The sequence below is a fragment of the Onychomys torridus genome, chromosome 3 (assembly GCF_903995425.1).
Source record: "Onychomys torridus chromosome 3, mOncTor1.1, whole genome shotgun sequence".
Lineage (NCBI taxonomy): Eukaryota > Metazoa > Chordata > Mammalia > Rodentia > Cricetidae > Onychomys > Onychomys torridus.
The window spans coordinates 76814124-76831495 of record NC_050445.1 but is presented as its reverse complement, the minus strand read 5'-3'; the positions used below and the strand labels follow the sequence as shown (position 1 = coordinate 76831495).

Below are 17372 nucleotides of genomic sequence, written 5' to 3'. Positions count from 1 at the left end.
CATGAAAGTACTTTATATTATATTATCTTTATATTATAATAGGCTAGTATGAATAATTTGACTATTTCAATTACTGAAAAATCATTATGTAAACTAGGAGAGCTAATTACCAGCCATGCTTCTGCAGCTCATTTGTGATACATGACTCCTTCTAAAGGCATGGGGATCTCTAAATGAGCACCATTTCTAACCTTTTTGACTCTCCGGCCACATTAAAAAATGCTAATCTGAGTAGGACTTTATTTTGAACTATTCTGTTAAATGATATTTGTACAAGATGCTGACTTAGTCAGAATTGGTTTAATATCTTACTGTGGGTACATATGAGAATTTGAGTTGCTGAGCATGTGCCATTATTATACACTCACAGTCAAATTACCTAATACGTCTTTCCCTAGCCAAGTTTTAAAAATGGAGGATAGCTATTAACAGACACTAAAGGCATGCATGTACAGAGATATGTCTAAATTCCACCCCCCCCCTTTTTTTCTTCTGGTTTTTTGAGACAGGGTTTCTCTGTGTAGCTTTGCGCCTTTCCTGGAACTCACTGGGTAGCCCAGGCTGGCCTAGAACTCACAGAGATCCTCCTGGCTCTGCCTCCCGAGTGCTGGGATTAAAGCCGTGCGCTACCACTGCCCGGCTAAATCCCTTAATTACTTTTTTTAATTCAGAATTTTTTAAAATTCATTTTATATACCAATAACAGATCCCCCTCTCCTCCCTCCTCCTGCCCCTCTCCCCATCCCCCCCTCCAGCAAGGCAAGGTCTCCCATGAGGGGTCCGCAGAGCGTGGTACATTCAGTAGAGGCAGGTCCAAGCCCCTTTAGTGGAAGAGAGAGAAAAAGGATTCTATGAGCAAGGAACATCAAGATTATGGTGGGAATCCTACAGAGACAACCAAACCAAACTAGTGGGAACTCATAAGCTTTAGAGCAACAGCTGTGGAGCCTGGGACTGGACTAGGCCCTCTGCAAAAGAGAGACAGTTGTGTAGCTTGATCTCTGCTTAAGAGGCCCCTGGCAGTAGGATCAGGATCCATCCCTGGTGCATGGAGTCTACTACTTGTGATGGGACACCTTGTACAGCCTTGATGCAGGGGAAGGGGGTTGGATCTTAATTACTCTTGATATTAAATACAATAAAAATATTTAGAAGTATAAGTGTGCCAATTTTGAAAACTACCATAATTATAAATGCGATTTATCACATTTATCACACGTTGTATGAAAAACTATTTTCAATAAAAGAAAAATAGAAAAAAGTATTTCAGTCATATAATTTATAATTATAGAGTCATTAAATAAATTCTAGGCTATGTGTGTTGGTACATACACATAATATGAGCACTTAGGAGGAGGATGCAGAAAGGTGGCAAGTTTGAAGCTAACATAGGTTACATAATGGATTCAAGGCCAACCTAATGCTATGTATCAGGACACTGGCTCAAAATCAAGGGTTAGGTGCACAGCTCATCAGTTAGAGGAACCTGCCTAGAATGTTGACGTTCCTAAGCTTTATGCTTAGCTCTGCAAAGCAAACAAATAATCAAATTAGATCATATATTATTCTGGTAATATTAATCACAATCACATATGTAACAAATATGCAGCATATTTGGATTAATGTCCTCTGAGTTTTAATACAGAATAATAAATCTAAACTGGGATGCAACTCCTCGCTAGACAAGCAGCCTCATAGCCAATCCTGGTGACTCATATTCTTGGAAATGAACACAATGAATATAATTCAACTTCATATTTTAAGAAAACTGTCTTTTTTTTCTTTTGCAAATCATAGATCTGCTCAAACATTCTTGAAAGCAATTATACCTAATTTACAAATTTTAAGCTCTATGTTGAAATAGTTTCAAGCCTTTCTGGCTCTTATGCACCATGCTTTAAGTTCTATAGTTTAATTGTGGAACATTTAAGGAGAAAATGACTTTTCTATGATTGACAACTCATTTTTGATTTATTTCTAAATCACTTAAGTCTGGAGAATTACTCTACAACAGAAGGGCTTAGATTTGCATTCTAATTTCCAATGACTTAGCAACTTGAAAATCTGTAAACATCCTTGGTGAGCTTGGTAGTTGAAACTCCAATTTGATAAGAACTCTTAAGATAAGTTCTTCTATCAGCTTGACAGTTGGCACTCTGGCTTGATAAGAACTCTAGGCTAATTTCCACTAAATTACATGATACATGGAAATGATACAGTACTTTGGCAGACAGAGCTTTTCATTTTTATATTCCTATTTAAAATTCTAGAGTTCTCTATTTTAATATGTAAATTAACTCTTTAGTTTTAAATAGTCTTAGGATGATTTGTGCTATATGAATACAAATCAATGCTAATGGAATGTATTTTAACATTGCTGAAGGCAATTGCTGAAGGGAAGTTTAGAAAGTTAAACTTTGGGAACTTATTAAATAGTTATTATATCTCAATTGATGTGAATAAACTTTAAAATTCTTCAAATATTTAAGTAATTTGTTATCTCCCCAACAAGCTGTGATTTATTTTTCTCTCATACCACTTTTCTATGAAAGGGAATATAAAAGAAGACCATCTTTATAAAATAATTGTTGACAAGAAAAGAATACTTTTCATACAAATGTGCCTAAGAGCCCATCAATGACAGAAGTACTTTTTATAAGTAGGATGCTATACAGTTTGATGACAACTTCAACATTTCTTTGTAAGTCATTTGGAGATACTTCCTCAACCTCCATTCCTCAATTCTTTATCAGACATAGCATCACCCAGCTTATCACGTCACATCCAACAATTCTGTATAAATTGAGCTTCACTTGATATATTTGCACATGCAACTAAAGCCGATGACAATTTGCTTCCTCTTGTGAACCGTTCTGGGAAGCATTGGTGACAGAGCCTAACCATATGTAGCCCCGGACTTTTTAAGGTTGAGGGTGCAGGAAGTAGAAACGAGAAACAAAAAGGGGAAATGAAAAAAAGAAGCCAGGAGATCATGTATGAGAACAAGGAGAAAGAGGAAAGTCAGCTGGTATAGTATTATGGAAGGGGTGGGCATGGTGGCGACAGCTGTTTATTTGAATTTCCTCCTAACTTTGAATGTGTAATGTAATGCTAGTAGCTTGAAACTGGCAGGGTAGAGACATTTTCTCCATAGAAACCATCAATAACTACAAATTAGCTCTTATTCTCCATTCTTTGTTCACCCTACTATACTGAAAAGCACTTGTTCAAGGGTGTGCAGGACACTATGACCTGTTGTCATGAGACAACTACTTATAAATAGTAAACAGATAAGCCAAGGCTCAGAGGCGTAAGCATATTTTAATCTGGAATCTTTATGATAAAAAGGAGCAAAACATTTTAAATGCAAAAGTCTTATTGCCTGGATTGTTAAAACCAGAGAACAAGCTTATTGCTGAGTGGACTGTTAAAGAGGGTCAGTGTGGAGTGGGGGAGACACCACTGTGAGGTGGATATATCTACCAGGTGACATTCATCACCACAACTGCTCTGCGACTCAGATGACCAGGGGCTGTGAAAATTCCATTGGCTTATGTAAGAGAGGGAACATCAAGATGATTAACTCTGTGCTGGTTCTTAACTTGATCCAACCTTGATCATAGGTGTGCTAGCTAAGAGATCCATAATGCCTGCTGTTGTTTCCTGGAGAACCAAGAGGGAGCCTCACAGCCACACCAGTTCCAGTCTGTGCAGTAGGAATTAGGAAAGAAAGACAGCAAGACAGAAAAGGGCCTGTGTGGAAAAGGTCCTGGCAAGCAGAGGGAGACAGAGGGAGCAGCTTTGGACTTGGCTCCCAACAGAAACTCCAGAAACTAGGGCAAAGATCATCTGGCTCAACAAAACAGAGCAAGGTCTAAGGAGACGCTTTCAGCGAGTTTGCCCAGGGAGTGTTGACTGTGTTCTCTGCTGTCCCTTTGCCCTGCTCCAATATGTGGCCAATGAATTAATTCTTGAAAATTAACTATTTGTAGGCCTGAAATTTAGTACAAATTTGGAAGATATTACTTTCATATCACTTGAAAATATTCTAATAGCTGTTCTAATTAGCTAGCTCATAAAAAACAACTTGACATTTTATAGCATTTCAAAACTTTTATTACCCTTAAACTGAGTTTAGGATACTAGCTAATTAGCATTTAAGTTACTTTTTTCTCACAGTTGGCTATAAACAATTCATATCAGCTGTTCTCTAGGGTTTATTTTTTTTAATTTTTAATCCTTTGAGTATATTTCTGTACATAGCTGACCTTGTTTATTATGTAGTTCTAGCAATTTTTCATTAATAACATATTTAGTTGGAATCTAGTATTATTAATATTCTATCTCATCCCTAAATCCATAGAAAAGAGTACTAAGCTTTGTATAAATATGAACAAATATACTGTCCTATCTCAGGGTGGAAAATGTGAAAGCTATTAAGAACCAAGAGATGTTATCTAACATTATATTATGATTTCCGTTTCTTAATATATTTAAAGAGTAATTTGATAGTATAATTTCAAAGGTTTACTTGAAAGAGAATTCAATGCAATTGCAGTAAAGTAGGGATGCATTTCCATACCAAAAATGGGCTAATGAAAAGTCCTTGTGATTCTTCCAAGTAGCATTACATTCAAATAATGATATTTTAATTATTTGCATTTTAAACAAAGGTAGATTTAATGAATATTTCAAACAAATAGGGAAGTAAAGGTAAATGAAATAGTATCCCTAACACCTGTTGCTAAAAGGCTATTTAAATATATTTTCTTAAAATAAAACTCAATGTAAAATGTCATTTTTAAGTATTAGAAACAGAATCTGGATACCACTTGTTTAAGAAATGCAGCCTAGAAGGAACGACAGGCTTGGAGTGAGCTGGAGGAGTGCAGGACAGAAGGGTGCTGTAATGTCAGTTAAGGAGGTCTAGCCAAAATCATTGTACTTGACTTTGGGTTACAGTGTTATCCATGAAAAAATATTGAGCTGGGAGTTTGCTTCATCCACACTTGCTCCATCCACACAAGAAGACATGCTTGTTCATACCTGAAGTTCAAGTCTTTAAAGGAGAATTGAGTTTCAATGATACCAGTCGTTTTCACTCTGGAATGTAGAACATCTTGCTCATTTGGCACGTACCCAGGGGCTGTGATTCTATCTAAGTCATTAAGGTAGCTAATAGAAACAAAATAAAATAGAATATATTCATATTTTTAGCTTGGAATATACTGCAATTCAGTACAAGTGCATTTTAAGAGTTTAAAAGTACATTGGAAAACAAACTCATTTTGTTGCTTTTCAAGCTGATGCTCAGAATGGTAGGACCTGGCAGCTGGGATGCCACAGTTGCAGAGTGCAGCCCACAACCAGCTCCTGGAAAGCTCTTCTCATCCTCAACACTACTTTACCTGTGTCTTATAAAGTGTGCAGCACAGCCAGATTTGCTGTCATGTAGGTAGATGGATGGAAGACTATTCTCCACGCAAGGCTATTTATATGTATTTTCATGTGGTGGGATGCCTTGGAATTGTTTCCAACAACAGTGACTACAAGTTCTTCAAAAGTCCTGTTGTGGGAATGATTTAATTTGAATTGTTTTCTTGTTATTAATTGTCTGGGTATTTTTGCATGGATTACTTAGTTTAGAACACAGTCATTTCCATTAAGGATCATGATAAAATCTATATGGCTAAATGAAAGATCCCAGGTACTTCATGCATGTCCACACTGTAGCCATCTGGCTACTGCAGCGAAACCACAGTCCATCAGTGCAAGGTGAAGCCCTTAACTCTTCCAGAATTCCTGATCTTATGAGAGGGAGCTATTTCCTTCTTGTTCCTTTTGTTTACTTGCTTTTGGTTCATTGACGGGTAGGTGTAAGCTTGATTAAAGTCCATGCTCTGAGTCTGCTGAAGGATGAAAAGTGCCCTTAGCATTGTCATCCCTGCAAACAATATCTCCAAATTAAAATAGTATTTTCTTGCATTTGGACGATTGCGTCTGACACTGTAGATTTAACAGCTTAGCAATATGGCTAATTCTGTGACAAATGTAAATACAAATTGTAATAACATAGTAATTTCCTGGTAAATTTGAACATTACATCGAGCCATACCCACAAACACATTTAAAAATGATAAAGTATATTTTCCTGTCATGGGAACACAACTTTGGGGGTAAAGTCCTACTGAATGTTAGTTATTGCTTATAACGTTGAATTTGTTCAGAGATTATTTTGAGGAGTTCTTATACATCAGCATCTAACAAAATGACTTTCAGTCAAGTTCTTTTACTGTTAAAAATGGATGAGTAGCTATTTAGCAAATTTGGAAAAATCGTTTACTTTTAAGTTGAAAAAGAACAATATACCTAAAGAGATTTTGCTCAAGAAGAAAAGGAAAATTGTGTCTCAAAAATACTAAAATGCGAAAATGTATCATTATTTATGCTAATAAAGACCATTTGACTTTAAGTAGGTGATGAATTGAGATATAAAGGAATCAAAGAAAGTATGGAGGATTTCACAGTTTTCAAGTTTTTCCTTTCACTTGAAACATTGTGGATTTCCTATGAATGAAATCTGATATGTGGTAGATGTATGAAGTCATTTCATGCCCAAGTAAAAGAATAAAAAGCATATACTTACCTAAATAAAAGAAATATAGAAATAAAATCCATTTAATGAAAGCTTCAGTAAGATATATTTTAAAGAACTTTCTTTGCATTTGTAAATTATTTCAGGCAAAGAGGAGGCATTAGCAAATTGATTTTCTTCTAAAGTGCTGATTTTAATAAGCAAATATGGGATTTGGATGTCAAAGCCTGTAGTTTATAAACCAAACAGAGGTTTTTAGACCTTATGACTCAAATCACTTAAAATACCTGGATGGTTTACTTCTGATCCTGAAAAGACAGTGCTTTCCCTGCTGTCCATATATGATCTGAACTCTTGTGTAATTTAAATAGCACTAGAGGGCCCCAATCAGCGAAGCATGAAGTCTTAGCTAGCTAAGGCCTTTCCTCTCCTCTTTTACAAGAACTGTGGGACTGACTGGCCAAACACAACACTCTGGCTCTTTACTCTTCTAGGAGTTTCCAGGATAACTTAAGAAGTACTTGATATAAGTAAGTTTTAGGTCATGGTAACAATTACATTACAAGCAGTTTAATGTCCTCCCGATTTCTTTATTATTTTTAAATACTTACTTTCTAATATTTGCTGTGATTGACTCCAACAGGATGTCACAATATGCTAAAGTCTGGAAACCAATCAACTATTGTCTTCCAGAACTTTGAATCTTGTCCAATAACTTAGTGAGCTAATGCATATATCACTAATAAAACATTTTTCTAGGAGATGATTTAAGTAACGTTGAAATATATGATATAGCTCCAAATGTCAGTGTGCACACCATCTGTCTGCATTGGTGCTAAGCACTGTGTGTCATGGTTAATTCTTTTTAATTAAGAGAAGATATGTGTAACAATTGCTTCTTCTCAGGCAAGTTCTTTTACGTCTTTTCAGTTGTCTCTCAGTTTTCTATGAGAAAATGCAAAACCATTTTTTCCTTACTTGTGCTTACATGCACATGTGTTACAAACTTATGCGTCATCTGAAATTCCTGTCCAAGAAAGTCACTTACTAAGCCGCAGAGTCATTGAGCTGGTATTCTGATGCCCTTTCAAAGCAGGCCTGAATTCCTGGGTCTCCCCATAGTCGCTTAATCACCTCAGCCAGCTGGGGTGTCATGTCACCATCTTCTAGTGTATTTGCCATTGCATGAAGTTGTTGTTTGTCTTCCTGGAAGACAAAGGCATGGGAAAAACAAAAGCATGTTATTAGGCTCTGATATTGTTTTAAATGGAGTGTTGTAAAAGGTTTTTTTATTATCCAGGGTTTTTTTTTTTTTTTTTTTTTTTGCCAATAATCCCACTGAACATTTTTTTTTTTTTTCAAAATCTACTAAGAGCAACAAAACTAGAATCTACTATAGTAACAGGCCAAGATTTGGAAAAGTCACCCTTTGGAAAAATTATAAAATACTGTATGGAGAAATCGGAATCTTTGGTATGCATCATTGACTTCTGAGTATTTAGTCAAAAAGAGTGAGGGTTGGTGCTTTGCTCTAGTTTATAGGGCTTGAGGCAAAATGCTAGAGTAAAAGAAAAATGAGACTGTTGTAAACTAGTATTTATCATGAGATATTTCTTTGTGATCATTCTGGCAAACGATTACACACTTAGACCCACAAACGTGTTAAGGCTCTCTGCTGGGTTGTGTCAATTGTGTACCTTTTTAGTAAAGTTGCCATTGGGCAGAGATGAGAAGTGGCTAATAAACAAAAAACAGAGTAAGTATTGTGTCAGTGCATAGTAGGGTAGGCAAGTAATGAGGAAGGAAAGGAATTTGCTAAATAAATAAATAAATAAATACAGTTTAAACAATTTATAATAGGCTATAATGTATACTGTATAATGTATAAAGGGTGGCAGTATTAGGAGGGTTGAGAACCACTGCTCTAGAGCTACACTGTAGAGAAATAAAGAAGTATTTCTCTGCAGGTTATGCAGTGATTGCTCATCAATAATATGTGCCTCAGGCAGTCTTAGAATCTTGTTGAATTCATTCTGAACTTTGCAGTCATAGTTCCAAAGAAGAGAGAAAAGAGCATATCAGAATCTACATGACTGAGGAATGCGCAACTGAAATGTCAAAGTTGCTTGTTATTGGACTTAAGTCTTTGAATACTACAGCTGTTGAGAATTCTTGATATGTTATAGAGTACAAGTATTTCAGACTTATTTTCTCACATGAATTGAATTACAGAATACTTGAGCAAAGGTTTTTCCTTTTCTTTTTATAAGTATCATAATCCTCATCACCACCACCATCCTTATTATTATACTTTCCTGTGTGTGTGTGTGTGTGTGTGTGTGTGTGTGTGTGTGTGTGATGTGTGGGTAGGTACAGACATGTCATAGTGTACATGTGGAAGTCAAAGCACAGTTTGTGGAGTTAGTTGTCTCCTCTCTTTATATGTATTCCATACATCAAACTGAGGTCATTAAGCTTTCCTGGTTTAATATACCTGTGCAGCGACTAGAAAATGTCACATTAAAATGATACATATCAATACTTCCTAAAAATCTCTCTTAAGTGTAAGCACTTGATTACTTCTTCTCATCCACTATCCCTTTAAGTTCCTTTATGATAATTACAATAGTCTTTACAGTATGCCCAGACCACCTAAATTTATCTGTAGACAGAATATCCCTTTGAGCTTTAAAGTCATGTTTTCAATTGCTTATATGTGTAAACATCTTGTAGAGTGTATACCCAGGACATTCCAAATCCAAGCTGTCTCAATCACTTTTTCAATGAATAAGGATTTACAGACATTCACATCCAGCTGTGATAACCTCTTTGACTACTAAATGCTTTATAAAGATTTGCTCAACATCAAGCTTTCCTTTCTGAATATAGACGGATTTTTATATTTCAACTATTTATGAGTGCCTAATGCATCTCCAGAAGCAATCCAAATGTCTGCCACATAAAATAATAAAATATTTTTTCAAATGATCTTTGGTGAGTGCATTTCAGTACATAAATTTTAATTGTTCTGTATTTAAACTGACTGTCAAAAAATAAAAATAGCTGATATTTACCTGGACCTTATAGTCTACAATATTCTGGATTTAAAGGGGCTATTTATATTTTTCTTCCTGAATGGATAATTTTTAAATTTTTATTGGGAAAGCACTAACATTTTTTTGTATGAATAAATTAAAACAGAGATGTTCAGTGGGTTTACCTAAACTGAGAGATTCAGGGGCCAATGCAACTTACACAGATTTTCTGTCCGGACTGTCCTTGAATGGCAATCTGTGTGATAGTGTGCAAATGAATGATTATGTGAAAATGTATAAGCTTGGATAAACAAAAATATCTACCTCATCAGAAATCTGAAAGCCACAGAAGCATGGTGCTTAGAAATTAAGAGGTTGAATAAGTAATTTAAACCAGGTGCAACATGTTCATCTTACAATAAAGTACTAAGTGAATATAATTGAAAGTACAAAAGTTTACTTCAGTTGAAACAAAAATATGATCTGTGTAGTCCTAGGAAACTATGGTATTCAGATATTCTGAGATGTCATAGCAATTTTATGAGCTACTATTAAGTAAATTGCAGTTTTAAAAACTCTGGTCAGTATGCATAATGGTAGTACTGTTTTCAGTCTAGTGGCTCACCCCACCCAAGGCTCAACCAGCAGGACTGGCGGGCATCTCCCGTTTATAAAGCCTGGGCTATGTTGCAGCACACTTTTGTTTTTTGTTTTTTAAGACACTGTTTTAGGGTTTCTATTGCTGTGCAGAGACACAATGACCACAACAACTCTTACAAAGGAAACCGTTTGACAGGGACTGGCTTACAGTTCAGAGACTTAGTCCATTATTGTCATGGTGGGACAGGGAGGGTGTGCGGGCAGACATGGTGCTGCATAAGGAGCTGAGAGCTCTGCATCTTGAGCCACAGGAAACAGGAAGAGACTGCCACACTGTTCCTCACCTGAGCATCTGAGACCTCAAAGCCTGCCCACTAGTGACACACCTCTTCCAAGGCCACATCTCCTATTAGCCATTCCCTATGAGGTTATGGGAGGCATTTTCTTTCAAACCACCAGAGAAGCAATATGAAATTTTGTGATTTTTCTACTTCCTTGACAAAATACATGGAATATTTCATATACAAATTCCAAGATCTTTGCATTATTGTCAAAGAACGCTGGAGGCACACACACTTTAGTAACTATTATTGCCTGCGAAAGGAAAAGTAAAATAATCATTGCCATGTAAATTATTGAAAACAGTCTTCACAAAGGACAAGCACCAGAAAGGAAACCAAGTTAACCAACTACTCTCTTTCAGTCTATTTTTTTCTCACCTTTAAATTAAAGGATTATAGCAATCTGTTTCTTTATTTTGTTTGTTTGTTTTTTGTTTTTGTTTTTTTGTTTTGTTTTGTTTTTTGGAGCTGAGGACTGAACCCCGGGCCTTGTGCTTACTAGGCAAGCGCTCTAACCAATGAGCTAAATCCCCAACCCCAGCAGTCTGTTTCTTAAAAGCCGTTGTAAAATTCTATGTGCTTAAGAAAGGCAAGAGTCAGAGATAGCAGAATAGCTATAAATAGAATAGGTTCAATAAATCAAATGATAAAGATGGGAGGGTCTTGAAGTTCCTCTCCAAGTGTTCCTTTTACCCTTGTGAAGGAAGGTGGAGCCAGAGAAGTGGAAAACTTACCTGGAGCCAAATTGTGGGGAAAGCTAGTAAAATAAGTTTTTAAAACATAGACTCCTGGCTTTGAAAAGGATTTACCCTAAAGTATGCTTGTCTTTTATTTCTCCACTCTCTCTTTCTCTCTCCCCTCCCCCATCCCTCTCTGAGCAACCTGATGGGAAGAAAGGGGATTGACCCTTTCCTGTAAAATAAACAGTGTAGAGAAGGCCATTTCCCTTCTCATCCAGATAACTTCCACTGCTCATCCAGGTGGTTAACCCCATACTGCATGGGGAGAGTGAGCTGGTGGAAATAGAGAATGCCTTTTAATGCTTTTATTTTGTGAGCGGGGGGTCACTTTTAGACAACAATATGCTCATAATTTGCATATTAAAATAGGTTTGCATATTATCCATTTTAAAAGTAAGTAGATTTTTAAAGCATCATAATGAGTGAAATTACAAACCAGGCGGTGGTGGTGCATGCCTTTAATCCCAGCACTCGGGAGGCAGAGCCAGGAGGATCTCTGTAAGTTCCAGGCCAGCCTGGTCTACTGAGTAAGTTCCAGGAAAGGCACAAAGCTACAGAGAGAAACCCTGTCTCAAATAACCAAAAAAAAGAAAAGAAATTATTATTAATTAAAATGCAGAAAAAAATAATCTGGATGCTATATTGTAAACCATAGTACAGCTATGTTTCTTTTTTATGTTCTTATATTTAATATTAGGTTTAAATCCTAAAAAAAAATACTGCTTAATAAAATTATAGTGAACAATGGAAAAGAGAGGTTTCATTCAGAGAAAAACAGGAAAATTTAAGTTGGAGATAGTTAATATTTGCAAAATTATTATATTATGTTCTTTTGACATAGAACAAGACAACAAACACAATCCTAATCCTTGGCTCAAATTCTACCTGGGTCAAATAATTATGACATGGTCATACTTACTCCACTTCTGGGATTCACATACTCAATCCCAAGTGTAGTCATAGCTTTCACGATGGCTAAGATTGATTGCAGTGTGTTACTGTAGATCACTGCTTTAAATTCCATGCATTCTTGTTTACTATAACCATTCTTATGGATGATCCTACAATTAAACATGAAAGGGCTTTGTGAGTTGAACTGATGCAGCACAAACGACCATCAATAATAAGTTGCTTCAACACGAGCATAGTAGATACACCTTAAAAAGGAAGGATTTTGATAATGTGTGTGTGCTGAGTCTGGACAATTTAACAGTTCTGAAATTACCATTCATTGTCTTTGCATATAATGCCCTTTGGGTCATGGGGAGAACACATGCTGAATATAAGAAGAATTTAAGACTTATTCTCGATAAAATACTTTTTCAAATCTGTGAATCACAAACACTTTATTTAGAACCCAGAGTCCTTTTTTCAAAAAGAAAATTCCCTGATTGCTAGGTCAGCGATGTGCACAAAGATCTGAACTCTGTGTTGTGTTTACACGGTGATGGCTAGAGGATGTGACGGATGTGACATCACTCAGCAGAACAGTCCTGGCTTTTCCTATCTCTTGAGAAACACTGGGAAGTAGGAGTGCCTGTGTTCTATTTAGAGCATTAACAAAGGCATTTTCTTTTTCATTGCAGGTAATTGCTTTCTGTGGATGCCTTGCCTTTCCCCTGTGTGTGTACGTGCTTCTGGGTTCTCTGAGCTGAGTTTCCCAGATTTGGCTGGGCTGTTCTCTTCCTTCCACTCATTCACTCACAAATCAGGGTTTGACAGAGAGTTTAAGAATAATAGCTTAAAATAGATTTTCTCACTAAAGCTAAAATCTGTGCTGATGCTAATTGTGTGGCTTTGCATCTTTGCTGAGAGAAAAAATTTAATTTCTTTCTTTCTTTTTTTAGCTTTGGAGCCTTTCCTGGAACTCGCTCTGTAGCCCAGGCTAGCCTGGAACTCAGAGATCTGCCTGTCTCTGCCTTCCGTGTGCTGGGATTAGAGGCATGCACCACCACCGCCCAGCTTAAATTTTCATTTCTTTCTGTCATTCTTTTCTTTATATTGTTTTTAAATTGCTTTGTGTTTGATTTTGAGTGTCATTTTTCTCAAGATTTATCTTGTGTCTACACACACAGAAGGTAGCTTAGGGGTCAAACACATCTTCAGTGCCTTTGAAGAACCATCGAATGGAAGGAACAGGCACTGAGAGAAGTGAAGAAGCCTCTGTTGTTTAAATCTTGTCTTTACATTTGATTACCAACAAATGCTCATTTTTATATTCAAATGGCGATGTTTATCTTGCTGCATTAACCTGTTAAATCACTTGAATAACCAAAAACAAAAATAGATGGTGACATAGACCATAAAAATGCAGAAAGGCATATTTATAAGCAGATCAAAGTAAGACTGTTGAATAAATCTCAGTCCTCTGTCCAAAATTAAAACAGAAAAAAAAATGACTTTAATTGTTAAATTTAAAATGGTAATTTTGAGTAAATGTGGGGCATTTGGGTTCATAGGGTAACAAAAGTTCTGATGACTTATCAAACCATGAGAGAAAATATGATAGAAGCAGCCACTTAATTTTATTTCTCTGGGAAGAGGTATCTAGCTCTAAGTTGGCTCTTGGCTCTATTCAAAGTAATAAGATTTTATTGGGCATTTTCACTTTTCATTATATACTGAAATACATGAATGAATTGCACCTGACTCTCCCACAAGGTCCATAGTGGAATTCCAGTCTATGCAGCATCTACTGCACACTGCAATCACCAGCCATGTTACAGAAAACTGCATTTTAAATCCTTAAATGGCCACTAAAGTCGCAGATGATTCAGAGAGCATATCCATGAAACCTTTTCATGATGACAAAGTTTCTAATGGAAGGACCAAATTGCAGAAAGGATTATCATTTTAACAGATTGTTATGCTTTATAAAAGGTCCTAGTCACATCTGTGTATGGAAAGAAACATTAGGAAAATTGTGCTAAGTTCTGTTATGGGTAGATATAAAAAAAGACAAAAAAATAGTAGAAATAATGAGCTGATTATTTTTACATAATGAGCTCTTTCTAAACGGTCAAAAGGAAGGGAGACTTTATACGCACAAGAAGCAGTGCAATTGAATGGAGGCACACAGTTACTGAGGTTTGGGCGTGTACTAAGACCTGGTGTTGGTCAAACATTGTCATAGACGTATGCAGTGACTTCATAGTAACACAAGTGAACAAGAATAATTTCAACAGTTTGCAAATTGATTGCTTGTACTTTCTTTCTTTCTTTTTTCTTTTGGTTTTTTGAAGCAGGATTTCTCTGTGTAGCTTTGGTGTCTTTCCTGGAACTCACTCTGTATCCCAGGCTGGCTCAAATTCACAAAGATCCACTTTTCCTCTGCCTCTCAAGTGCTGGCATAAAAGACATTCACCACCACAGCCCAGCACTTGTACTTTCTTTGAATTTAGGATTCTTTATCTTCAATTTTACCACTTTATATAGTTACAGAAATCTTATTTTATTTAATTTTGATACTTTGCATACTTAAATTATTTTTATGTTATGCATATTTCAAATTCCTGTTGCAGCTTCTTAGAACTATGTCTAGCTAAAAAATACTTGTGACTTTCCCAGTTTTTAAGATTTAGTTTCATATTTTATGTGTGAATCTTTTGCCAGAACCTTCTGCGTGTGCCTGGTGAGACCAGAAGAGGGTACCAGATACCCTGCAGCTGGAGTTGTGGGTGGTTTTAAGTTGCCATAAGGGTGCTGGGAACCTAAGCTCTGTCCCAACAAAGGCAGCAAGTACACTTAATAGCCAAGCCGTCTTTCCAGGCCTAAATTCCTGGTAGAGTTAGAAAAATTGTATCTACTTGTTATTGTATTTTTGCCAAATGTAACTAAAATAATGGTAAGAATATTCATTTTTGTAATCTTCACTCATAATAATTTAGATCAATACTATAGTTTTGCTTTTTGAGGTAGTCTTACATCATAGCTCTGTTTGCTATGGGACTTACAATATGTAGCACTGACTGCCCTCAAACTTGCTGTGATCCTCCTGCATCAGCCTCCTGAATGTAAGGCTTATAGGAATAAGCTGAAATTATATTTTCATAATTTCTCATGACAATAAATGCCCATTATTGATCTAAATTTTTATTTTATATGTAGTAAAGTTTAAATGAATTATATAATTTACCTTCTTTGTAACAGGTAGTTGAATTCTCTTTTCCAGACTGTTCATTGGTTCTCCTTTATTTACATATATTAGTCAGATTACTGTTTTTACATAATACCTATATCTCTTTATATGTTATGGTAGTTAATATGTATCTATAATACTCATTTTGGCTTTGTTTCCAGTTTTCTATTTTTTGTCTGATTTTATACATGATTTAATATTTAAAAGCTTTCTTTTTAATATAGCAAAATAGCTATTCATTAAAAAAATATACTTAATCCATATAAATAACAGATATGTAAAAAGTATAAGATAACTTCAAGTGTGATCATGTCCTAAATAATGGGGTGGTAGAAAACAATAATGGTATAAATGAATGAGAGATAACTCTGTTCTTAGGATGGACCAAAAGTTGGTTATAAAACCATGTTTTGGAGACAGGACAAATATTTACTGGCACCTATAGGTGAGATTTCCAAATTGGAGCTTAAATAATAGTTGATCAGCAAATTACATGGCATTATAATATCAAAGAGAGAAAGAGAGCTTCATCACGGATATCTAACTTCATTTTATTAATTTATCATTGCAGTTTTTATTCATGGCAGTTGTGTTTATACTTCTTCATTCAGAAATTTAGGCAGTTATCCCATTATAAAGAATAAATACAAAAACGTAATAACACATCAGAATCTCTTTGGGGATATCAATGAACTAATACTTACATCCATATAGAAAAAAATACAATGTTAAAATACTATTCCTTCTTAATTTCAAATGGATTCTTGATTGACATATTTCAAATGTTTTTGGCTTGTACCCTCATTGTTAATAAGTTAGTTAATTTGAAGATTAATATAATTAAAACATAGCTACTGGCATTAATATTTCTGAAATGTACCATTCAAAAGAAAAATAGAAATTGCATTCTTTGTTAAACAATGTTAGTAATATTTGAACACTCATAAAAGTCAGGATAACTTTACCACTACCTGCAAATTATGAAGAGGTTACTTGAATTCTGAAAAGAGACTCACAAAGCATTTTTAGAAAGATTTTATCAGCCTGTATGATACTACTCGTATGCAGGTATTCAGGGTTGGCCATTTGGTGTTGGACATGTGATCTTATCTGGGGAAGACTATTTCTCCAGCCGTCCATGTTCCTTACTTGCCTGTAGTTCTCTGGGTCGGTTGAAGCCTCTTGGGCCTCCACTGCCCTTGTTAGCATGCACTTTAGTGTAGTCTTATTTCACCATGATTAGTCAGTCATGCTGATGAGACTTTATGAGCAGATTGTACTTATAAATATGTAACAAAAATTAATGAAAAAAGTAACAATGACTATGGAAAAGACCAAGAGACAACTGTGGGAGGGTTTGTAGGGAGAAAGGGAAAGATAAAATGACATAATAATATTATAATAAAAAACTAAGATAAATAACTAACACAGAATTGTCCAATGCATAGATAAACATCAAATAGTAAATATTTGGAATAGTTCTGTACCTACTTCATTTGTTTAACAATAGTACTTTTTCCAGATTCACCTGCTCCTGAAACAAAATGAAGCGAATGTTATTAACTGATACACTGTTATCATGTATGATTTGTATGAATATTAAAACCTACTAATTTATCATGTGTAAATTTTGACACCTCTATTTGCATAACTTCTAAGGGAGAGAACGTGTGCTAATAGAGAAAATTATATTTTATATTTAAATATGATTTGAGATGTTTATATATCTGGATTTGCAACACACAGATGTAATCCAAAATTTCAGACTCTAAATAGCTCTTGGCCTCCTAAAATGACTCTTTGCATCTCTATTTTAAAAATGGTGAAAGAAGAAAGCCATAAATAACTTATTTCCAGAACTGCTCCAATACAAGTCTAACCTGACTGAGACATGCTATTCTCCTCAACAGCCTATAATACCTT

At 35.5% G+C, this 17372-nt stretch overlaps 1 protein-coding gene across 1 annotated transcript in view; it reads right to left on the bottom strand.

Annotated features, from left to right (window-relative positions):
• Positions 1 to 17372, bottom strand: part of Gnat3 (G protein subunit alpha transducin 3) — a 42381-nt gene that overhangs the window by 10608 nt on the left and 14401 nt on the right. The window contains exons 2-5 of the mRNA XM_036182233.1: positions 16941 to 16983; positions 12231 to 12372; positions 7644 to 7801; positions 5047 to 5175 (exon numbers count right to left, since the gene is read on the bottom strand). Of these exons, the coding sequence (XP_036038126.1) occupies positions 5047 to 5175; positions 7644 to 7801; positions 12231 to 12372; positions 16941 to 16983 (472 nt within the window). The remainder of the gene's footprint in view (positions 1 to 5046; positions 5176 to 7643; positions 7802 to 12230; positions 12373 to 16940; positions 16984 to 17372) is intronic.